Source organism: Erpetoichthys calabaricus, chromosome 9 (assembly GCF_900747795.2).
Source record: "Erpetoichthys calabaricus chromosome 9, fErpCal1.3, whole genome shotgun sequence".
NCBI classification, from domain to species: domain Eukaryota; kingdom Metazoa; phylum Chordata; class Cladistia; order Polypteriformes; family Polypteridae; genus Erpetoichthys; species Erpetoichthys calabaricus.
Window position 1 is genome coordinate 63053601 of NC_041402.2, and position 26776 is coordinate 63080376.

Here is a 26776-nt window from a genome sequence, read left to right on the forward strand (position 1 = left end):
TGAAATTTTATAGAAAAAGGCATTGATCGGTCAGTTTTACTTAACTTTATTATTCCTTTCAATGTCTTCAGGTTGCCAGAGCATATCCTACTAGAGTACACTACTTGAAAACTGCAGAAATTAATTGCTCATTCACCACAGAGCACATAGAAACACATTTACACAACCACGGCGGTTCATTAAAGACAGACATCGCCAAAAACAGTTTGAAATATAACAAAAAAAAAAGTGCAAATAAAGCAAAGAATGCATTCCAGATAAGTTCAAAATATAACAAGATGGAAATAGTACTTCAGAATTGTTTGCTTACTGTGTGAGGAAAGGCTGTAGCTATTCAGTATACAAGCAAGTGAATTACAAGGATCAGACTTCACATAATTACTTACGGAGGAAATAATAGGAAACGCGGGTTATATATATATATATATATATATATATATATATATATATATATATATATATATATATATATATATATATATATAGTCTTCTGAAGAAGATGATGTATTTGTCAGCGCCGGAGCTAATGCTTAACAGCACTTTTTCTGAAACATACAAAAGAACTGAAGGGTACACTTGATCCTTTAGGTGTGTGGAAACGGACTGATGCAGAGAAGGAGCGCAATCGCTTTAAAATGCTACTGATTAAAATTGGTTATAAAAATGCGCGAGTTTCGGGGGTTGGAAAGGCTGCTTCTCTCCATGTGGACGTCAGTTTATGAAATTCCCCTCTCATAGGCCAGGCTGAGTGTTGATTTTGGCGTAGAGATGCTTGATGTTCAGATCCCGTCCTCCTGTCATTGGCGCCGCGTGCGCGAGGGCGGGCGCGCCGCCGCATCCGCGAGACATCCCGCGCACGCTCATCGCCCCGCGCGTGCGGCTCCGGAGATGCCCAAAGCGCCTCCCGACTGTTATGCACTTTAATACAAACCAGAGGGATCTGGTAACACAAGCTGCGGGACTATCGATTGATCTCCGGGTTTAGTGCAATCCGAGGGAACTTCGCTCCCTCATTGAGTCTTTTTCTCTTGGATCGGAGACCAGGATGGTTTGGTGATGGGGGTTTTGGAGAGAAGCGCAGGAAATCTTCCCATTCTCTGGAAAGCGACTTTCCTCAGTATTACAGGGAGCAAGTTTTGCGCTGAGTTAAAGCACATCGGGAAATAAAGCTTCAGTGGGCTGAAAGGAATAAACAGAGAAGGGAGCGCAGTGGACACTAACGCACTTGTTCAATACAAGGAGTTCCCCTGGATCTTATTGCTGTTATTAATATTATTGTTATTATCACTGTTTATATGTGCGCGCGTGTTTATTATTGTCATTTGTGTCTGTCTGAGGCTGGGGAGTACACCACTGGATTTTTGGAAGCTCTAAAACTGGAGAGGAAAACAATCCATAGACTTTTTTGGGGGTCTGTTTGCAATGGGGATTCAGCTATTGTAAGCAAAAGAGATCAGATGAAAATCGTTGCTTGCTATTTATTATAAAATCTTGTATTTATGAAATGGAAAATCGGGGACTCTACGGCGTCCTTTATTACCTGATGCTAAATGCGCCCCTGCTACTGTACGTAAATGGTAAGTAATTGAATTATTGATTTCCTGTGCCTTTTCATTCAAATGTGTGCATTTTTGATCTGAATAATAATCTAGCGTTTTTCCCAAGATAGTGTTTTGTCCGTTTGCGCATATAATTAATTCCATCGTTGCACTGGATCTAAAGCGCACGCCAAAGAAAGAGGATTGTTGGATTATTTGCTGTTGCCAGTAACGTTTCTCTAGAATGTTATCAGCAACTCTTCGTAGATTTATTGTTGAAAAGATATAAGAGGGCATATTATTCAACAAAACAATACCTGTTTATGTCTGCATAACTGTGCAGCGCAGACTGAGAAATGTGGATTTCGAGAGAGCGATGTGGCGCTAATATTATAAAATAAAATGACTTAAATTGCCAAGGTAAAGAAATAAATCCATATATAAAAATGCAATGTCACTGTCTGTGTTAAATATAATGAAGTTTATGATTATTTTATACTCTTCATTGTGATTGTTTGTATAAACTACCCTAGCATATAATTCAGTCGTCCTGGCTGTTTTTTTTTTTTTCTGTCATCATTCAGCTCAGTTAAAACTTATTAGAAACGGGACGCATTAATCTGCTCTGTTGATTAAAAAATTATTTCTAACGACGTACTATTAGTCCAGTTGATCCAGTCAAACGGATAGTTTTCTTGTGAATTTTATAATAAGGAATAAGCTCCTTCCATCATTATGTGAATAACACGTTAAAATGACAACACGTACCACAATTAGTTGTTTCTCGTCTAAACTGGGTGCATTTTGTTTTATTGTTTACATAATTTAAAGTTTAATAAGGTATTGAAATTAATTGAATGGGTCGTTACTACGGGAGACATCAAGATATAAGATAGTTGTCCTGTTCTGATATCTAGTGATTGATTTAGATGATGCATTGCTATAATAGTTATTACCAATATTACGCAGACGTTATCTTTATAATAACATTTGTTGGAGTAATGCTGCGGTTGTGAATGTAATCGTATTATTAATAATATAAATGGTAATAATAAACAGCTCTTTGAGGGAAGCATGATCAGATTATAGAGGGAAAGCAACGACTCATCTTGTCTGTTAATCTCTCCTGTTAACCACTGCCTCACTATTCTCTCTTTTCTGTCAGCGACATTTACTGAAGTCCCCAAAGATGTGACTGTCAGAGAGGGAGATGATATTGAGATGCCTTGCGCTTTTCGGGCCAGCGGATCCACATCTTACTCCTTGGAGATACAGTGGTGGTATCTTAAGGAACCTGCAGCAAGGGAACTTGCGCATGAATTAGCAATTAGTGCCCCCGCAAACAGAGCTAAGGTAATAAATGATCTGTGGAAAGTCAATAATTAAAAAGAGCCAGCAGAAAAAGGGGATGTCATAGAGTCCCAAATAGTTTGTGTTCCATCCTTAATTAAGATCTAGAAATGTAAGATAACCATAGAATATGACCAAAAGGAAAAAAATAATGCAAAAACTGTTTACCAATAAGCTGGCACATAACAGTATTCTGAGCAAAGCGCCAGCGAAAAATTCTGACAGATGGTAGTAAAGTGCAGTTTCTCTGAGGTGAAAAGGGACCATGTGTGACCCGTCTAGATTTATTAAAGGATTTATTTTTGGAAACTATTCTAGGTATTTATAAGCAAAATGTTTAAATGCATGCATTAAGTCAAATTAGACATTTCTGATGAATGTGCAGTTGATAAAAAGAACAAAAGATTAAATATTTGTATTGGGAATATGTTGCTTGATGTCTTTTCAAAATAAAAAACAACCTGAATGTTTTTGCATAGATTTCATTCCGCTTGTTTTGTACTCCAAAAGCAAAAAACACATTTGAGACTGAATTATGCCATATACAGCATTTTACTAGTTATGTCTAAATAATTTAATACTCTAATAATGTGAGACAATATGGATTAGTGTGGGGGTGGGGGGCGGTGGCTTAGTAGAATGAGTGTGTTAGGGTGCAAAATCTTGCATTGCTCAGAATGCGTTTGAACGAGAACTCCCCAATTTCTTGACCATAAACCGGGAGGGGCTAAATTTCATTGGGATAAGACGATTTAAAATAAATGAGACAGGAAGAAAAGAAATTTTTTTTATTGGAATACAAAGTAATACAAAATGATGTGAGCTATTGTGTCTGTGGGTTTTTTAAAGACTTTGTTTTCTAGCTGAAGGCTGCTCAAAACACACAATAGCTTACAAGTGTTGTTATATCCGATTTTAGGGCAGACTAATACAAATACATAGGAATGCATTGAACTCACTTCATTTTTTCTACTTCTTGCAATTTCAGGTCACTCCCAGAGACGCAACTAAAATAAGTGTAAGTATAAAATACATTTACATTAATTCGAAAATACTAAAAACTTAAAATATCAAAATGAATAATTTAGGAATTTTAAGTATGAAATAAACAAACTTGCTCTTTAGAAAAAAGTAAATATGCAATTATTGTTTATGACTTTTACGTTTTAGATCCTATATGCATTTAATTAATGTTTTAGATTTATTTATCTAGATCGATATATATATATATATATATATATATATATATATATATATATATATATATATATATATATATATATATATATATATATATATATATATATAAGCGGTTATTTAAGGATTCCAAAAGAACATAAATTGCTGACCACACTAACAGCATGCTTTCTTATACAGTAAGTTAACATGCAATTCAGCTTTTAATGGTCTATTGTTTACATATTTTAAACTGTTATACAATGTTGTTAATATAGTGCTAAGACACATATTAGTGGCCAGACCTGCTTACTCCACTTCAGTTTCTTCGTGGTCCGGAGTACGTCTACGCAATATCGGAGCCAATGAGAGAACCATCCCTGGACGGAATGCCGTTTCTTTCGCAGGGCGCTTGCACACGCACACACTCCCTAACGTCTGGTCAATTCAGAATCGCTAATCAACGTTCTGTAGCATACACTACTTTGGGATGACCGAAAAAAATGAACGTGAGATTTAAAAATTAGCTTTTTTTGATTGATTTAGATGAATGGGTGGGGATCCATAGACATACAGACAGACAGATAGATAAGGCAGATTCGAGCCATACTTACATGAGCATATACATATTGTCAGGCGTCTCTTATTTTAACATCCCAAGAGGCAAATATTGACAAAAGAAAAGTTGAATCTTTGGAGTCATATTAGGGGCACGCCTGAGGGAAAACAATGAATGCTGCTTTCTGAAACTACATATCTTCATATGATGTTCACAAATGATACCCTATATATGAGTCTAGCCAGTGTATCTAGATTCACATTCCAGTGCCTGAGAAGTAGAAGCGTTATTATACACATTTTAACATAAAATACACTTGCACGCAGGCAAAGGATGTGCTATTAACAAGAAAAACGAAAAGTAATGAAGAAGAAGCTTTCGGCAAGGCTGCCGTCCTGTCATTAATGCACACTAGCTTGACTGCAATGAAACACAATAGTCATGTCCATTAAGTAAGTTTGTGGAAATGCCCCATGGGACATCTTCACAATGCCATTCAACTCCCAGTACTGCCACTCCTCAAAGATAAGGGCATTTTCCTGGGGGGGTTAAGCTTTCCCTTATTTATTGCATTTCTTTTCACAGTGCACTGCATTAGAGACGGGAGAAAAAGAATTTCAAACAATAACAATCTCCTTATTTCATTTCCAGACTGTGAGAGTGCAAGGCAATGACATCTCCCACAGGCTCCGGCTTTCCAACGTAAGAAAGCTGGACGAAGGAGTCTACGAGTGCAGGGTGTCCGACTACAATGGCGACGAGACTCAGGAACACAAAGCCCAGGCGACATTACGAGTCACCTCCCGCTTCTCTCCTGACATGCAGGCGGCTGAAGCTGTGTCCCACATCAAGAGCAACGGTCCCCTCAGGAACAATCCCGCCGGGAGAGCCACTTCTGAGCCGGGACAAGATAAACGCCGAGTTCCGCTCCCGGCAGGCGCGGGGCCAGTCGCTATCTCCACGACAGCAGCAGGGGCAGCTGCATCTTCCTCAGCATCTCCTCGACCGGGTAACGCTGCCATCCGTCAGCAGCACGGCGCCGGTAAGTGATAGAACAACAGCGCCTCCACGCGCCACTAGGGAGAAAGGCAAGGGAGATTTCTTACTGCGTGTCTGAAAATTATTAGAACAGAGAATTAAGATCTTATGTGCGCGTGTGTTTGTATTTGCGTTCCCGGCTCTAAATATACATTGGCGTTACTGTTTATATTTTCACTTTTTAGTTATCCAGAACAACACATCACCAAACTGAGTTTTGTTGTACTTCGCCTATTGAGAAAAATCGGTTTTTCATGAATTGCTTTGCCATCCGTGGTGGTTCACGCTCGGTGAGCTGCCTTGATAAGTTGTCATTTAGAATTTTACACATTGGTGCTTTTTGCAATGCAGAAAACTAGGCAGCTCTGCTGGAAGACACTGCTTTTGACGCTGCCTTGTAAATTCTATAATGTCGGATTCATCGACGGGATTGAGTCGATTGTTTGCCACGGTATATATTCAGTCGTCGAGGTTTGTAACTGACCGAAAAAATAGTATATCTAATGCATTTCATTTTATGGCGAGTGCACATGCCAAAGCAATCAAACGATATTATAAACTGTAGACGGCTCCGCATTTTAATATGGTCACCTATAAAAAAAAAACGCGCAGTTGTGCAGCAGTTTCTTTAACGTTAACCGAGGCGTAGTGTTATTTTCGATTTCGTGTTCTCTTTCTGCTTTGCTTTCTTTTTTTATGCTGGCTGCGTAACTTTTGCATTGCTTGCCTGGATGAACAAATTGCCTCCTTTTAAGTATCAGATTGCACTGAAGGACTTCACCTATTTGAAATGCACGGGGAACAGCAGAATTTGATTACTCATTGTGAAGAGTGAGATCATAGTAGTCTGTCAGAAATGTACTGTACAGTACAGTGTGTTCCGGGAGCCCCAAACTTGGTCTTCTCAATGTCATCTTCAGGATACTCATCACCGTTGGTTATCTGAAGCTGGTTACACCCAAAACAGTGGCTACACGTTCTGCTTTTCATAAAATCTAGGGCCAAACATTCTTAGAATTTGGTACATCAGCCATTATAAATAATGTACGGTAGCATTAAGCAGTAGCATGTTTAAAAAAAAATCCCATCATCATTTACTAAATTTAAAATGATTATCCATCTTCTTGAACTGTGGAAAGGTTTATCATGCATAGCACATTACTAGTTAACAAAGTCTCTGGATCAATATCCATTAGCAGAAGCAATGTCGGAAAAACAAGGATTCACTTCAAAATATGTTTATGCTGGAAAATACAAATGGGAGGAGTGAGTGATTGCACTTAGGCCACATAATGATTCAGTGCAGACTATACTTTAATGTGCTATACATGTTTGAATTCTAGTTGAATACTCATGTAGCCTCATCCGAGCTTTCAGTACATTTTAAGACAAGATGCAGAGTTATTTTTAAAGACTATTTAATAATTTGTTGGACTCTCAATACTTTTTCATTATACAATATCTTACCTATTTCCATTTTTTTATAACTGCATTCATTTCATGTTAAAAGAAACATTCTCTGAAAAATCTGGAGCATGATGGCACAGTGAATGACCTAACTGCAGTCTCTCAATGTCTGAATCCCAGTTCTGTTCTAGAGTGTAGTGCCCTTGGCCATAAACTGGCATTAACACAATGTTGGTGTGAATTGCTTCTGAGGTCTCTGGCGTCATCGTATAGTCCACTGATATGCTATTAGAATGATTAGCGACATTTGTACTGGTCTGACATGTGGATTTGAGCTTGAATACTGTATACCTCAGAGCAGACCGGTGCTCTGGGATTGGCTCTGGCTCCATTCAACCCTATCATAAAAAAAAGCATGGTTCTGAAAATGGGTGGTTGGACCTTCAGAAAAATGAAAAGAATTATTAGCATTGCTAGCATATTTTTGAAATTGATTGTGAATGGTGAATAGCTGGGTACTCTAAAGAATTTGTGTGATTTGATATTTTTCAGTTTTTAGGCATTAAATGTGGGTTAAAAAGTATAGGCCTTGTGGGTTAAATTAATTATGCTCTTTTAAGAAACATTTAAAGTACTCTGTATATCATATTGGTTTATTTAAAATGTTTTATTATTACCACAGTAGTAAATCAAGCATCTGTTTTTAATCTTTATATATTTTAAAGTAAATGGTATTGTAAATTCTTTTAGCACTTTGAGCTGCATTTACAGTATGAAATGTTCTGTATTGACACATTTATTATTATTATCCATCCCTATTATTATTATTATTATTATTTAATGTCTATTAAGTGCTTTTGGAAATATTCTGTATGGCTGCAATCCGCAATTTATTGTAAAACCTTTTGATTTTAAAATAGTGCCATTTCCAAATGGTCCTCTATAAATAAACATCTGTGCCTAGATCTCAGTGTGATTGAAGCATTCATTCTGAAGCAGCAAGCCTCAGCCCAGTAAAACTGTACCAGGCTCTTGGCAGATGCTGAAATTCCATTAAGTTCTTTTTGAGGCAGTCATTTTGGAAAAGACAGTATCTACACAATTGCATCTAGTCTTGGGGGAGTTAAAATGTACCTCCACCCCGGAGCAATTGCCGTTATTTACTTTGGCTCACTGTCTCTGTATTCTGAATTAACAAATATTCCTTACCTTGCAGTCTTTTGTGTAAGTGAAGCTGTGTCCATTTTTTGAAAATGAATAAAGATACCATTCCCTTTGGAGTGTGTGGATGATAGTTGCTCTATTAAAAAGTATGAGTTGCAACTCCAAACCTATGGTTGAGGTAGAGTTTAGAACTTGAAATTGAATTGAAGGAGAGACAAAAGTGTTCATATTCTACACTGAAGATTGGAGTATCGGGCTGATGTCATTTTTGGATCTGCTGATAGAAATCCACAACCTCTAATCTAATACCATTTAAAAGAAAAGTTGACATCCCATTTTAATATTATTTTTTGGCCCCGTTTATTTTTAATTTTCCAGATTTATATGCAGTTCCATGAATTAGTGCCACATGTAGCGTGTCCCTAAAGTAAATTAGGCTTCTCTACACAACCACTGTGGGTAATTAGAGGTTAAGCTTTGCTAGACAGGCCTAGAAGCCAGCCCATAGGATTTGGAAATCAACAAATTTTGTGAAATTATTATCACTTTCAGTGGTTACATTTAATTTGATTTTTTTGATTGCTTGTTTTCTTGCCTAGAGCACCATGTAATGCATATTTAAAAATGAGGCTTATGAGTCTTTACAGAACGCCATCGCTTTGATCTTCATAATTTTAGTACCAAGATAAACAACTGTTAGAACGTTCCTTGCGTACTACAACTTTCAAAGAAATCACATTTCTAAATACTCTTCACTTGTATTTCATTCAGCACAGTTCATCTTCTAATTACTTTTAATTGAAGTCATTATTTGTTAACCTGGCAGATAATGTTTTATCTTTGTGTTACTCTATTAAACTTGATTTCTTTAATTGCCTTTTCTACATCTGAAGCAGTGTCTACTTGCCTGTTGCTATTTTTAATTCATAATTATACAAGAGTATTTTATGTACTGCAGAATGCACATTATCCAGTCACTGTTTGTGAGTAGTTTACATGCTGTCCTTCTACAATATGGTGTTACCCCTCCTCTCATCGACATGGGTTTTGGGTTAGTCATTAATTCCAAACTGGCCTAATACTATATGGGTGTGGGAGAGAAGTAAGAGACAATTTGCATCTCTGTGTGTGTGTGTGTTTGTGTGTCAGTTCATGTTGAGATGAAAAGGCTTCCTTGTCCAGGGTTGGCTCCAGCTTTGTGCCTGATGCTTCCTGTGACCCCAATATTCATTTGGAAAAAGAATGGATGAATGGGCGGAAATATAATGCCACCTAGCAAATTATGTTTGATTGATTATGATAACAGTACATAATGTGACAATTTTTTTTATTAAAGAAAATATATTGTGTATAATGTGTAAAAGCCGCTAGTTATATACTATCAGTAATTCTAAACAAACAAATTGAGAAGGTTTTGCTTTTTTGATGAACATACTTCATTCCATATAGGATGATGAGGAATCTGTGCTGCTGTTTATAATACTCAGTTTACAGGCATTTGTAGTGCTTTAGTATTTCATTGAGGCACATTGGGAAATCCTGTTAATTGCTTAGGGAAGTTTTGGCTATTTTAGAAAGCTATATTTAAATGACGCCATTGTTTCTTTATTGGATGCTTTTTGTGAATCAACTCGTTAATGTCATTGGAAGTAGTAGCCCACATGGTGGTATTTTCCTCACTTTTTCTTAGCTTACATACATGAATAAATCATCAAATTTTAAGAAAGGTCCCATTTATCAATATGTTGTTAACACATGTTTTAGAAAATATTCAGCTAAACTGTAAAATTAAGCAAATTAATGCAAATTAGATATACATTTTAAATTGCTGATATGTCTGTCAGCATTTACAGAGCTTGTCTTAAGAATCCTGTTTGACTAATATTTGATGTTTTGTATCAATAGCTCATGTAATTGGCATAGCTTGAGTTGAGCCAAATGCATTGATTATTGCATTAATCTATTTATTTGTGTCTGCTAAAGTATAGTATGTGCAGAGTTTAATTCAGTCAAGGAAGAAAAATGTTAAAGTTGTGAAGTACCAGTGACATGAATGACATGTGGGACAGCACAGTGAAATTGTTGACTCACTGGATAGCGGTGTAAATCACGGCTCAGCAAGACAAATGTCACATCTGAAAAATGTTGATATATGAAAAATGTCAATACTTTTTTTTTCTATGGACTGTGCAGGTGCGGACGCTTGTTACTTTCTACTTTAGTTGCAGTTTTTTGAAATGTGTGAAATCAACTCAGGGTGCATTCTGATTCAGCACAGAATTAGAAATTCAATCTGATGCTGCAGCGACCCATTTTGTTAGCGATCTGTTCACCCAGTATGAAAGCAGAAAAATGCTTTTAGTATATATTATGTACAGTACATATGAAAAAATACTAGACAAAGATGAGAAAGCTATGTGAAGCTTTCCTGTTATATCTTTTTAAGTTGTTTAATGTTATATTTTTTAACACTCAATCTCTGAGCTGTATTTAGCATTTTATAGCTATTTTATTTATGTCAATAGGAATATTTTTTCCATTGTGTTGTTCTTCAGTATTTGAGCAATTTAAGAAAAAATTGTGTCTGTTTTCTGATTGTTTCTTATGTAGTGCCATCACTATGATATAAAAAAGCTTAACTATTAAACAAAATATAATATAATTTAATTATTTTTGGTGAAATTCTTCATACTGTATCATATACCAGAAAACTGAATTCCATTATACTATTCATTTTTAGACTCATACCTTAAAACCCCTTTGGAGGTTTGTCTTTACATAATTGATTAGAAACATTTTTCATTTTTCAATTTAAGTTCCTATCAGTGTCAAGAATTAGAATGTATTCAGTATATAGTAAGACAGAAAAAACCTTGCCGGTTCCACTATGGTAACTGTTCACCATGTATTATTTAAGGAACAATGTCCACCCAGCTGTGTAAAATAATGCCCTGATTTTGATGAGGGGGGCTGCTGACAAATAAATCAAGACAACAATGGCACTGGTGATTTATCAATGTCACCTAATGCTTTACACTGAATTACAGGTTTGTACAAATAGTTGAGGTATACAGATTGCTTGTTGTAATAGATGGTGATATTACTAAAGCAAACAAGTTTAACAAGTTATTTTTCACATTGGAATATATTTAAAAAAAACCTTTAGCAGTTTAGTTTTAAATTATTTAAAGAATTATGTGTCATTATATGGATAAGCAGGTTAGAAAATGGATGGATGAGTGTAGATTTCATTATATATGCACACTGTTGTATATTGTACATAGTGAACATTCAAAATATAAATGAAATTATTTAAGGAAAAGGCTGAAGGTAATTCCCACAATAAAGAAAAAAGAGAAAGTTAGAGGCATTACATTTCATCTGTGTAGCCCTCATCAGTTGTGTGGCTGAAAATGAGAAATCAGGTTACATTAATAAGATGGAAAGGTGGTGGCAAAGTTGGTGTGGATGAAAAGAATGAATGCAAAGAGTAGGTGCAGAAAGCAGCCATTAGAGATCTTGAATGAAGAGATATTACAGTAAATCAATCATTTAATCCTGGAGAAACGTGTGAACCAAGTCTGAGAATGATCTTAACTTCTGTTTTTCCTTAAACCTTGTGTTTGAAAGCGCGTTAAAGTATACAAAGAGAAAGATTACTGTTGCTGTGATCAAATTTTGTGAAATGTTCTACATGAGGCCTTGTAAGATATTTGATCTTAACAGCTCGAATGTGCTCTCTGTAATGATCTACAGGCCTTCTCCTTGTTTCACTTTGTTGGATTCTTTCTGAAAGAAATGTAGTAAATAAGATTTTTGGATTGGTTATAGATCTGTGATCAGGCATTGAGAAAGTTAGACGTGAATGAAAGATTCATGTCTGAGGTAATTTCAATGTATGTGGAAGCAAAAATAATGGTCAGGAGAGCAGAGATAGTTAAAGGTCTGAGTGAAGTTTGGCTTCAACAGGGATCCATTCTAAGTCTTTTGCATAATTTTCATAATTTTGATGGAGGTAGTGACCAGAGAAGTATGTGAAGTACTCCCATGGTATCACTTGTATGCTAATGATCTTTTTTTTTTTTTGAAAAACTCAAGCAGACATGAAGGAGAAGATATTAAAATTGAAAGCTAGTTTGGAAGTGAAAGTCCTGAAGATAAATGCAGGAAAGACCAAGGTGATGGTTGGAGGGGAAGGCATAGGAGGTGTCAAGAGTTGGGTGCATGGCCATGTGGCATGGGTGGTAAAGGAGCTTGTTGAAACTTAGTTCAGTGCACCATATATGGAAAGTGCATGCATAAAATATGTAATGGTGTAAAGGATAGTCTACAGGTGGCAAGGGTGATATTTAATAGTAAAAAGTAGGTTAGGGGTGCAGATTGCTGACATAAGTTTTGAGGTCAGCGATAGAGCTGTTTTTGGAGAGAGTAGGGAAGTTCTGCTGCTTAGATGGCACATAGAGTGCAGCCAGGGTGAGAGGTTGGTGGACGAAATTCCATGTACTTTCCCTCATTCTGACTTTTAAAGGATCCTTTATGGAATTTAAATATAACGTAATATAAATATGTGTACGAATGAGTAAGAAGAAGAAGACACATGCTGAGTTAAGGAAAAGACTTGGCATGAGGCAATCAATAGAAGTTTGGTTTGGGCATATGGAGTGACAGGTGGAAATGATTGGGTGAACTGGTGCACTAAGATGGAAATGGATAAGGCCAATAGGGAGAACAAAAAGTCATGGTTGAAGGTGATGTAACATAATGCCAAAATAATGGTTTTAACTTCAAAGGTTGCTAAAGTAGGAACACGTTTTAGTGGAGACATTTTAGGGAGAAACCAGATAGCCTGACTAAACCCAGAGAAATTGCTCTTAAACATGTGATGGTAATGAGTAGATGGATGGAATATAATTGTATTGTAATCTCCTGTTGCAACAGAAAGTGAGCAGTACAAAATGTGCCTTTGCCTTGTGATGCAAGGTACACTTTGCATAAGCTAAATGGATAATCTAAGTAAATCAGAAATAATGGCCAATAGGGACTTCTGTTTAGAAAATAAGGACATTTTGTTTACTTACATTTGGCACATATACATCATTTGAGTCAATGGGAGAACAGATCACATTCCCAAACCCACCTGCATAAATAGAAAACCCATTTTATATACTGAATATGGAATAAAATGTTACATTCTCAATTAAACATTTAAAGTATCAGTTAACATATTAAATTCATTGTGATGATTTAGCTGATATATTTAACTAAAATCTAAATATTTTATATAAATATGCTAAAATTTATTTTTATTCGTGTGATTCAGTGCCTGACATGACCTGGAATTGGTGAGTACATAAGTGGAGATATTTATAGGCAAAGAACTTTCTATACATTGGCATGTTTGCAGCTACAGTGCAAATGGGGTAATGATGCTTCTTATTTTTGATGTTTGAGTGGCTCCACTTATGCCCGCATTTTGTCAGGATACTGCATTAGGAAAGGAAGATGTGTCCGATTTCTTCCAGTCACGCTTGAAGTAACTGATCTTTGCTCTACAGAAGAACTTTCCTGTGGACTAGATTTCCTGCTGTGTTATACAAACTTCTGTTTTAAAGCCATCACAATTTGATGGATGTTTTTACCAGACTATTTTTGAAATTTTATACTTTATTAAGAGGTCAGAGTTTATAATGGTTAATAAATCCAATTAGAACAGTAAAATTTAGATATTGAAAGCTTGCATTTAGAATATTTCTACGTATCATGTTTAAATGCCATACACTTTTGCTTTCCTTCTGTAATCAGCAGGTAGAAAGATTTATTTTCTGCACCATTAATAATAATTAGGTAAAGGAAAACATGGAGTTTATTGTTTGGAGATCAGATTCTAAACAACTGCAATCTTTTAAGTCTGTGGTTGTCATGGTTCATTGGTCTCTCAGTAGTAAATGTTTTCAAAGCATTTTAAAGGTGCAGTGCACACGTGTGAATTTTGTTATATACTGAATGGTTAAGATTTATGAAGAAAGGATGACAAAGTGACAAAAGCATATTTTCAGTTATATATATACAATAGTGATAAGCTGCCAATGATGCTGTATACAGTATGCTCTTTATAGATTATGTATTGGTGTTAGGTACTTATATACAGTAGTTATTAAAAAGCTTCTCAGTGATGATTGTCTGTCTCATTTCTTATACATACTTCTGTAGACTCTATTAATATAGCATATATTACATAAGTGGAGCATTTAATATTATTTATCTTGACTTTTGGAAAGTATTTCATAAGGTGCCACATAAGAAGTTGGGTATCAAAAAAAAGAAGTGGGAGTTCAGGGTGTTTGTGTTGATGGGTGCAGAATTGGCTCAGACACAGGAAGCAGAGGGTTGGCTGATGTTGAGTAGTGTTCCACAAGGGCCAGTGCTAGGGATGCTGCTATTTTTAATATAAATAAATGATTTGCATAGGAATTTAAATAACAAGCTCATTAAGTCTGCAGATGGTACCAAGCAAGGTGCACTGACATATAATCTAAAATCCATTGAACAAATACAGTACACTTGGACACCATACAGGCTTTGGCAGATTTGTGACAGATGAAATGTAATGTAAGTAAATGTAAAGTATTACACATTAGGAAGTAAAATGTTAGGATTGAATACACAATGGGGGGGGGGGGTCTGAAAATGAAGAGTACACCTTATGAAAAGGGGTGGGGGGGTTTGTAGTGGACTCTGCATTATCAACTTCCAGTCAGCGTTCAGAAGCCATTAAGGCTATCAGAATGTTAGGTTATATAGCACAATGTGTAGAGTAGAAGTCCAAGGAGTTTATGCTTAACCTTTATAACGTACAGGTTAGACCTCACTTGGAGTACTGTGTGCAGTTTTGGTCTGCAAAATGGACATAGCAGCACTAGAAAAGGTCAAGAGAAGAGTGACTGGGATGATTCCAGAGCTACAGGGGATGAATTATGAGGAAAGATTAAAAGACTTTTTAGTTTAAGCAAAAGATTAAGTGGAGACATGACTGAAGTCTTTAAAATTATGAATGGATTTATTACAGTGGATTGAGACCATTACTTTCAAAGGAGTTCAACCAGAACACAGGGACACAGTTGGAAACTTGTTAAGGGTAAATTTCACACAAATATTAGGAGGTTTTTCTTTACACAGAGAACCATAGGCATACGTAATAAGTTACCAAGTAGTGTGGTTAGACACTAGGACTTTAGGGACTGCAAAATTTGACTTGATGCTTTTTTAGAAGAATTAAGAGGATAAGAATGGCGAGCTTTATTGGTTTTGTTTTAATATCACATAAATAAATACTTTTGTATTTTTTGCCTTTGATTCTTATTACCATATCTGTTATAAAGAGCAAATTTGTGCAGAACAATAGAAAGAATGCCATTTTTTCGCAACAATATTGGCTCAAGCTTCAGCATTAATTAATTATTATTATTATTATTGTTGTTGTTGTTGTTTTTGTTATTATTAATGCCTATACCAGGCCTAGACCATGATATAGGACAGTTTTATGTGGTGTGTATATGTGCATATGTTTTAGGGGATTGTGTTGTGTTAAATGTTTTTAAAAATAGCAGCTTTGAGTATTTTTATGTATGTGTATTGGTTTATATGTAAAGTAGTGTATGTGGGATGACACCAGTGGTGGATACAACAATTTGCAAAATGACCACCTTGTCCTTTCTCCACAAGCGACATAGTTCTTCTGTCAGTTCTGAGCACTTATGCATTTTATTTGTGTATGTATTTTGTAAGTTGTGTTTCACTAATATATGTAGTTTTAATTTGTATGTCTATCTATGCTCTGTCTGGTCTATTATGGTGGATAGTTTTGTCTGACAGTATAGTTCTGTCACAGTATAGTTTGTGTGTAGAATTTTCTGGTACTGTGGTGTAGGTGTACTTAAAATATGGTTTGCATGTGTCTTCTAGTTTGCGTTGTCATGTCAGTTATTGATGTATAATGTTTGCCTTCTGATTGTAGCTGTGTATGTATGTATGTATGTATGTATGTATGTATGTATGTATGTATGTATGTATTATTATTATTATTATTATTATTATTTTTATCTTTTAAATGCATCTAGAAAAGGAGAAGCCTTACAGAACCATTACATTCCAAAGTTGATTTCTTTTTCTACATTTTTGGGAGGTCTTCTGGTTAAACTACAAATAAAAAGATCATGAAGAAAATTACACAAGCCGATGCAAATAATACACTACAGTTATTATTAAGTTACAATCTATTCCTTGTCATTACCTGGTCAGTTCACTGCTTTTAGCACAAAGTACATCTTATTCATCTGATACATTCTTTATTAATTATATACCCTTGATTCTTTGACAAGCACTACAGTATTTTTCTTGCTTTTAACTTCCACCTTACAATGTGATGATGGATGGAGTAAATGCATCAACCTACAGCTTGGATTAGCTATTTTATAACTTCTTTTAACTTTTAATTTCTCTTTTCATTTGTGGCCTCTCAGCTCCATTTTTGGCTTTTCTATTTTTGTTTCCTCCTTCTTTCACTAATAAATCTGTTTTTTGTTAGCCATCAATAACTTCTTGACCTACAGCAATCTTTAATGATTATATTCAGGTAGACTCACAAGAATCTCTTGCACCATTTCCTATCATGCTCTTTTGATTTGTAGATAGATAGATAGATAGATAGATAGACAGACAGACAGACAGACAGACAGACAGACAGACAGACAGACAGACAGACAGACAGATAGACAGACAGATAGATAGATAGATAGATAGATAGATAGATAGATAGATAGATAGATAGATAGATAGATAGATAGATAGATAGATAGATAGATAGATAGATAGATAGATAGATAGATAGATACTTTAGTTCAGCTGCTTTAAGTTGTAGCCCTCCCAGAAAATGTGGAAGGCCACATACCTTGGTATATATAATGGTTTTGTAAAGCTTGTCCTTTCTACACAATCACATTCCCTCCTCACAAGCCAAGCCATATTTCTTAGGTCATCCATGTTAAACAACATGTTTGCACTGTAAGCTATATGAAATCATAAAACCACTGTTTGTTCATCAATCACGCAAAAATGTCTGAGCCAATCTTCAAATAATTTTGGCCAACTTACGATATAAACGTATGAATAGAGCAGTTGTAAAGGGGGAGGAAACCCAAAAACTAGTACTGATGCATGGACTACAATTTCCATGAAGCAGCAGGCCAAACTAGAATCTTGTCTAAGACCACAGGTTCAGTGTTTTCTTCACAATAATAGCAACTGTTAAATAAAAATTGAACTGCCTTGCTGGATTACAGTTTTTGTCTATAGGTATATTTTCCTATTTCACTTACCACTACCAATAATTTTGTGATGCTCAATTATACATAACCAACAAATATTTGGGCCGCCAGACAAGGACAGTGGCAGTATGTTGGATAAATTTGCAGATATAAATTTTATTGCATTGTGCACATGTGACAATAACTCTGAAATGAATTAATGGCACTACATTTTTATCAAAGCAAAACCTTTCTTTTTTGAAAAAGACAACACTATTGTACAACTGTATATCATTATTACCTGAGATAGAGGCCACAATGAAACACAGTGAACATGATTTTTTTAGTGCATGCCAAGTCACTGCTCAGAATATGGTAGAAAGAAAACTACTGTTGCTTGATAGTAGACATTTATTCAAATCTGTTTTATGATGAGGAAGTTGCAATTTTAGGCTTTGATAACAAAACACCATTATGATTTGTAGCAATTTTAAATTAATATTGAATGAATCAACTTTGCATCATCTTTATAACATTATTAAATACCACCACTGGTACTATCTCCTGTAAGAATTCAGACTCTTGAAGCAATGTCTCTGAACATCACTCTCCCATGCCCCTTCTACTGTAGATGCTTTCTGAGGTCTGAATCCAGTAATTCAACAAGCCATCCACATTATTAATGTAGGATTAAATATATATTTGTTAAACCACACTAAACCAGGGAAGACAAGTAGCAGCATTCATGGTTCACACCCAGCAAGGAGTTACCACAATTATGAAGTCCAATCATAAGCAAAAAGTACAAATTCTTGACTTATGAGAGCAGGGAAATTGATAAAGAGGTAGTGTGGATAGGACACTTGCATTCAGCTTCCCTTCATCTCATGTCAATCATAAATTCCAGATGTTTCACCTTGTCTTTCCCACCTCTTCATTTCATTGGTTTAGCTGTGAATCTTGTCATCTGTCATAGCGCTTGCGTCATTGCACACACGTTTAACATATTTATTTTCCATGTTAGGCCATGAATCATCACATTATCTAGACAGTTTCCTAATTTTGATGGAATGTTCAGCACTATACACTAAAGTAACAGAAGCCAAGTGAAATCCAAACATATGTATTCATAAAGCCTGTATGTGGGTGGAAAAGTTGGTTTTCTACCTTGTTTGTCATTAATGGCATCTGCCAGAATTACTGAGTCAATTTAACATTTTGGAGCATAAAATTTTCAAGCCCAGTGAGATCAATTTAGAAATGTAAGGGGGACTGTAGCCTATCCTGGGGTTTCAGACTATCATACGTACACCCACTTAAGGACTGCTAATTAGCTTTTCCTGCCTATTTTTAGGATGTTGAAGGAAATCTGGAGTACCTGCAGGGTAATCCACCAGACTCGAGGAGAATGTAAAAACAATACACCTACAATGGTTTAAACATGGCACAGGATTTGCACTCAGGACTCTGGATCTATTTACCTGTCAGCAACCAAGCCACCATTCTGTCCTGAATGATATCATACTTTTGTTTGACCACTAAATACAGATAAAGTGAGCGCAATTTACCAAATGAACTCAAGTGTCACCTGAAAATTCACCAAATGAACTCAAGTGCTATGTGAAAATTTACGTGTATTTTTTCCAAAGGATCATGTGTTTTCTATGTATTATCCAATATATCCCCTGAAAGCAGGAGATTAGAACAAGCTTGTTCTGCTTCTCCCATAAACCGCTTGGGGTTTGGCTTATATGTACAGTTTGGTGCATGGAATTGTCCGTACAAAATGTAACTTCTGGAAAATGCACCATCTTTTCCATTTTAGTATTCATCTTTCCATTTCCTAGCCTGTCCCTTCTTTGTCTAACATGCCACCCCTATCAGCACCTGACACTTCAGTTTTTACATCTTTTATGGTTTATTAAAGGAATTCAGGTCCTTAAGCCTTTTACCATCCATCCATTATCCAGCCCACTATATTCTAACTACAGGGTCACGGGGGTCTGCAGGAGCCAATCCCTGCCAACACAGGGCACAAGGCAGGAATCAAACCCCTGGGCAGGGTGCCAGCCCACCACAGGGCACACACACACATACACCCACACACCAAGCACACACTAGGGACAATTTAGGATCGCCAATGCACCTAACCTGCATGTCTTTGGACTGTGGGAGGACACCGGAGTACCCGGAATAAACCCACGCAGACACAGGGAGAACATGCAAACACCACGCAGGGGGGACCCGAGAAGCACACCCAGGTCTTCTTACTGTGAGGCAGCAGCGCTACCACTGTGCCATAAGCCTTTTACATTTTTGATAAATATGGAGCTTAGTTCAGTGATAATATTAATGAACTATACTGTTAGGATCCATTTATGTTAATCAGTTAGGAACTGCTTTGTTTTACAATGTGTTTAAATACTTTTGGGTCTTCATTTGTATGCATTATAAAATTAATAATTTGTAAAGTTGTAATTGCATTTTACTTTTTAACTTGTTACAGCACCCAAAGCCTGAGACTGAAGCATTATACTCCAAGAAAAAAATAAAACATTTTTAAAAATTGTAGATTTGATCTCAAAATGGTCAAGGATACAAATTACTCTGCTGGTTATGGGGAAATGAAAGTCACACAGCTTTTAAAAAGTAATAAATGCAATATGCTAACACCTCAGAAATACAGTAACATGTGCTCAGATCAGTTGAAAGTTGATACATAAGCCGGGTAAACACAGGGAAAAAAGGTCAAAGACAAAGTTAGGAAAGTTAAGTATGGAGTCAACTTCATCAGAAAAAAACAAAGGACAAGGAAATTAGTATAACATCAAACTCTTCAAAGAACTCAACAACCAAAAAAAACTGAGTTGTTTTAATATCATTTTGTAGGTTAAAACATGAAAGAGAGGGAGAGTTTATTAAACGTTGCAGCCAGACAAATAGAAAAAGGGTATGGCCAAAGAATAGATAGATAGATAGATAGATAGATAGATAGATAGATAGATAGATAGATAGATAGATAGATAGATAGATAGATAGATAGATAGATAGATAGATAGATAGATAGATAGATAGATAGATAGATAGATAGATAGATAGATAGATAGATAGATAGATACTTTATTAATCCCAATGGGAATAACAGAGGAGGAAGATGTATCATCATAAAAATCATGCGGAAATTTCACGAACTACTTCAGTGGGGTCCTAACACTTTTCAAACAACACCCGTACAGAATTTTTAATAGGCACATCCCTTTCTTCCCTTCTTAGTTTAGGTACATCTTTTTGACCCTTGTTATAGTGTCCTGGTGCTAAAACAAGTGTCACAGTTTCTCACTTACAATATATTTTTGCTCCCTTTGAAATGTCTAATCACATAGTGAAATGGAAATTTTAGTTTTAAAAATATTTTTCTTCTGATGTTTTTTTGTTATATATTTATTATTCCTGAATGTTATTGTAGCCACCTTTGTTTTATTTCAACGTAGACTATATAATATTTTTCTTTGACCCTTGGGCTGTCATGCAATAATGCTTGTGACATTCAATACTTCAGCACTTAATCAAATAGCTGCTCAGATGTAGAGCAACTGCCATTTTTAACTTTTTGAGGTAGGTGTCTTGCTATAAATAGAGGCTCATCTCTGTGCTACAGTATATCTGAACGTAAAAAGCCTTCTGTTTCTAGAAAAAATCTGTGATAATAGTGGGAAGTGTTGAGCTCGGACTGCAGTTGTTACCCCTTAATTAAGTCAGTTCTTTTTTCAGATGCCAATCTCTCACAATCCGTGGCATTTTTATTTTACATCCAACAATCAATTTTCAAGTGTGTTTTCTCTATTACAGGGTCATTGGGAGCCAGTACCTTTCTCAGAAGCATTGCATGTCCTACTCATGCACACACCCACACACACTTATATAACAAACAAAATAAAACAAATTTATGCTAGGTTAATTGAGCTTTTCCTCTCCTATAGAAAAAGTCACATGACTTATTGTTAATTCTTTGGACCAACATGGATAATTTCTTTAGCTAACTATAAACAAGTGTCTGCACCATGACTTGGCTCTCTGCTAGTCTGCACTGGTTTAACCACACACACACACAAGCGTGCGCACACACACGCACATGATTGAGATGCTGCTCTAAACTTCCTACTGGATTAGGGAGAGAAAACTATAACAGTTAAAAACGTATCCTTCGCAAATCCTTAATTTTGAGTTACATTGATTTCAGTACCATAATGCATTAAATAGCTTTATTGTAACTGTTAAGTTACAATTCATAATTGGTGGAATCAAAGTAGTGTACTTATGGTTTGGTGTAAGCGATGCTTTGTTCCTTGCCTGGTCGGCTTTCTCCAAGATGTGGAAAGATCTTCAGTGCACTTTTCTTTATTTGCTTTGGAGCTCTTCTTGTTCTTGATCTTTAGGTTGTAGGAAGTACTACAGTTTTCTCTTTGAGATTTTATACACACAGTGTCTCCTCTGCTAGCAAAGTTTATGTCTGTGGGGCAGCTGGCGATCAGTCAGCTCCTGACTTTAGCAAGATGAATGTGTTACGCGAGCTTCTCTCTTGCTGTTGCACTTGCTATTCCTTATCAAGGTTTGGAATAAAGGCACACTGGTCTAACTACAATATAGACAAGTCTTTCACTCTTCCAGTCCAGCACCAAGTTGCACTTTGGAGTAAAAGGGTTTGCTCCTGCCTTTGTTACGGCCACACCCTTGGCAACAAGTCCTTGTATATGGAGGAGAGTTATGGCCAGGTTGACCGCAGTGAGTGTTTAGAGAGAGCACAGATCTAATGTTTGCAATGGTTTCTAAAGGAAGGAGCAGATGTTTTGTCATTGGCTTCTTGGGTGTACGTAAGCCCAACTTTTTGTTTTACAAATGGTGCAAAGTGCTGTACATCAGTGTTGCCCATTATTGAGTTATGGTCCTTTGTCTCTGATCAAGTTTGGATGGTGCATTGAAGAGACATCTCTGGGTGTCACTTTGTGATTAATCACTTTTTCAGATAAGGCCCAGAGGTTGAATTCCAAAGAGACCCGTGGAGAGAGCCTGTGCTGAGATTAAGAGTGGCTGACAGTAGCTTTTGAAGCAAAGGATTTGTGTACCAAAGCATAGCAAAACAGGTAATGTCAGTCTGTCCTACAATTGACATCTTTTGAATATGGATGGAAACCCCAATATTCAGAGAAAACCCTTGTGTGCATTGAGAAAACTTGCAGATCCTACATACAGAGTCACCTGGCAGTGAAAAAACACACTTAGCTTTGAAGCTAAGAGGCAGCAATGCTAACCACTGTGTCACTATACCAATTATTGTCATTTTCCAGATCATATTATTCATTATCAGTATAACAAGTAACAGCAAACCCAGTCTACTTATTTTGCAGTCAGCTTTCCTTTTCAGTTATTCTCTGAAACATTTTTAAGTATGCCTCCCATACTTAAGAGTGGCGGCTCTGAGGCTAGGGATTTGCACTGGCAATTGGAAGGTTGCTGGTTCGAATCCCATAAACGCCAAAAATGACTCTACTCCGTTGGGCTCTTGAGCGACGCCCTTAACCAGCAATTGTTCCATCCTGGGTATGATATTAATCAGCATCCAGCCCTGCAAGTAGGCCCTCCAACCTGCAGGGGGTTAATGGCAGAATTGGCACTCCAGCCACCATAAAAAACCTCACATTAGTTCCATCCCATCTGAACTGGGGTGGTGCTGAGGTGTCACCCGTTGCAAGGCCGCACTCGGGTCCTAATCTGGGGTTCTGAGTTGGTTTGTCATGTGGTGGGTGCGGCAATGCGCTGTATCAGCATGTGTTCCTAACCCCTCCCTCTCTCTTTCTCCAAATCATGAGAAACTGTCATTTTCTAGGTGAGTTGTCCAGCTGTAGATACTGGTGAGCCTGTAGTTTCTCCAGTTAAAGTTTGTGTTTCTAAAATAAGTCTTATTCATATTTTTTTCATGCTTGATCATGCCTCAATCTGTGCAGTGATTGCTTTACAGTACAGTAAGTGACTCCTGCTTGCACCAGATATTCCAGTAAGCCTGTTTTCAACTTTTATGCTTTGTTTTTTAGTATTGTTATGTTTTTCTTCTAGGTCTTTTGTGCCATTTTACATTTACAAGCTTTTATTGCCCTGTGTCTGATGAGTAGGGTCAGCCTACCTTCTAGTCACATGACTCTGTGCCCTTGTCAAAACTCAGATTCGTTATTCAACTACTGAGAGTTCTTTTCATCTGACAAAATATAAAAGCCAAGCAGCCCAAAAAAATGCGCTGCAATATATAACAGTCTGTGCCTTGAATACATTGTAAGATTTTAGTGGCAGATGATGTTATTTTATAAGCTATTTTATATGTTTTCTAAACGTGAAAGTGTGTGTCATATTTTTCCAAATGCCTTCTTGCACTTTGTATGCTGTTTTTATATCCTTTGTTAACTTTTTTTAAAAAAGACCAGTGACTGGAAACAGTTTCCTTTATTGTCGTTAAATGAAGTTTGGACTAAATTTATAGTAATTGTAGTATTTTGTGAGTCAGATTATAATCATGCTATATTTATTCTTTAACAATGCATAAATCACTACTAGTGTTTTCAAATCTTAAAGTTCCATGCAGTTAGATATAATTTAGCAATCATTTTTTTCTTGATGTATTTATATACCAAGTACTTTTTTTATAATAGTGAAATTTTACAATAATGACTTGCTATACCTGCTAATAATGTGAATGATTTTTTTAGCATTTTACTTAGATATGCCATTAATATATTGTATTACATTGTACAAATAATCTTATGTGTACAAAACAATAGCATAAATACTCCCTCTTTTCCATGTTACTTTCATTACAAAATGACCTGTCTTAAAATATAAGATAATCCACCCTCCACATACAGTAACAAGCTGGTGCCCTCTTTTTTGTTTGTTACAGTATGTAGACATATAAACCTGTACAGTGTTGTTCTATTTTAAGTTATTCATAAGGAAACCTCATTAAAACAAGAAAAAACAATGTGTCTTAAGTCTATGTTTGTTCTTTTTTAATTTGCTATTTGAGTGAATAATAATAATTTCTTAAGTCATTACATCTTGCCTGAAGAAGGGGCCTGAGTTGCCTTGAAAGCCTGCATATTGTAATCTTTTTTGTTAGCCAATAAAAGGTGTCATTTTGCTTGACTTCTCATTAAGTCATCCACAAACACAGACAGGATGTGAGTAGCTTTTAGTTAAAATATTTAATCGAAGGGTTTTGTCAACCTATTAATGGGATAAACTGTATCACAGAATGGAAAGGTCGACATTACAGTTGTCCTCCATCTTAATACTCAACATATAGTTGCTGTATTTTCTGAATGGATGTTGATTGTTCACTGCTGCCTCATGCTGCATTATTTGATGTAGAATTTAAACAACAACTACTACAATACAGACATTTGTAGAGTGCTTTGAATATATGAACTCACACTAGTACATAATTTGGCTTTGTGATTATTGTACCAGTACGTCTGATTACTATTATTAAATCTTACAATTGCTATACAGTACATCCCAATAATACCAGCACGATTTATTTTTTGTACTTTATGTCAAATTCTCCCAAAACCATATTACTGGATTTTGAAAGCAATATCATCAGTCATCATTATAATGAAAAAATAATATACCATGCACTTAATGCAATTTAAGAAATGACTTAACGCAATTTAAGAGATGATAACATGTGGTGTAAAATTCAAACTACCTGGAAGACCAGAAATTCTTGTAAAAGCCGTGCAGGTAGAATATGTAAACTTCAATTTGACTTTGACTGTGCCAGGATTCAGTTCTACTTTCTGGAAGTTGTGAGTCAGTAGAAGTAACAACAGCATCAGTAATCCCCAAAGTGATACATCTGTCATATGTAATTAATTTTAGTAATATTAATAAATTGAAGTAATGTGACAGTTTACATTAAGTACAAATCTATGTGATTAAACCCTGTGGTGTATTGCTTTCAAGACAGAGTACATTAGGCAGTGCGGTGTAGTGATTAAGGCTTTGGTCTTCAAACCCTGAGGCTGTAGTTCAAATCCTGCTATTGAGACTGTGCGACCATAAGCAAGTCACTTAATCTGCCTAGGCTCCAATTGGTTAAACAAATGAAATGAAACCAATTGTATCACAAATGTTGTACGTCACCTTGAATAAAGGCATCAGCCAAATAAGTAAATGTAAATGTTAAATACTGCCCAGTTACACATACTGGACAAGAGACATTATTCAGGTTTACAACATCTATAAATCTATACCAGATAACAATAACATGAACTCTATACACAGAGGTCTTTAAGAATTGTTGTTCACATCCTACTAAGATATCTCACTTAACACATAACAGTGCCTTTTTTGCATTACCGTTGATGAATGATACATTTGCTGCTGAATTATATTAAGTGAGGGTCTATACATGCGCCTATCAGCTTATTCCTAGCCTTCCCACACTCCTCTCTCAGGTTCTATACTTCTCCTTAATATTACCAAGGGAGCTTCTCTCTTCCCAGAACTATTTTTTTACCTTTGTTTTGGATTTTCACTCTTTTGGATTGTTTATTACAGACTTTCAAGAAACGTAGGCTAAAATAATAAGACAATATCATGTACATGCACACTTTGTCATATGGGAATAATTGGCGATGAGAGATATTCATATAAAATATTCAATAAAAAACTTAGTTGCAGCAGCCAGTTTACAGTAAAGATTGGATTATCTTATCTTTGTAATGTCACAAATTATGAAAAACATTGTCAATGATGCCAAGAGTATATTTTCAAAAGAAGAGAAAACAGTTAAAAAAGTATTTCAATTGATAGTGAATATCCAGTGGATATGTAGTACCTTACAAGAAATATGACTTTGACCTGAAACATGACTAATAATGAGCAAAATGTTTTGCTCAAAATTGAGCTTCCAGTGAAACCAGTCGCAAACCAGTGAAATTCTCACTATTACCATGCATATTTTCATTTCATCTGCAATCTTCTTCTCCATGTACAAAAGCATGGCACAATTTATTCTGCTGTACAGTGTGGAAAGAAGGATGCAACTAGAAAGCACATGGAGGTGTGTCTTCTTTGCTAATAATGCATTCAGCAGGTGTGTGGCCACCAGTGAGTCGTTGGAAGTATCCTGGCTTGGATCAGCTCATTGAGCAGGGTAAAGATAGCGCCAATGCGGTTACCTCTGATAT

At 36.0% G+C, this 26776-nt stretch overlaps 1 protein-coding gene across 1 annotated transcript in view; it reads left to right on the forward strand.

The window, feature by feature from the left end:
- The first annotated feature begins 844 nt into the window (after positions 1–844).
- Positions 845–26776, forward strand: part of vstm2b (V-set and transmembrane domain containing 2B) — a 79586-nt gene continuing 53654 nt past the window's right edge. The window contains exons 1-4 of the mRNA XM_028809663.2: positions 845–1577; positions 2704–2891; positions 3877–3906; positions 5275–5665. Of these exons, the coding sequence (XP_028665496.1) occupies positions 1505–1577; positions 2704–2891; positions 3877–3906; positions 5275–5665 (682 nt within the window). The 5' untranslated portion in view covers positions 845–1504. The remainder of the gene's footprint in view (positions 1578–2703; positions 2892–3876; positions 3907–5274; positions 5666–26776) is intronic.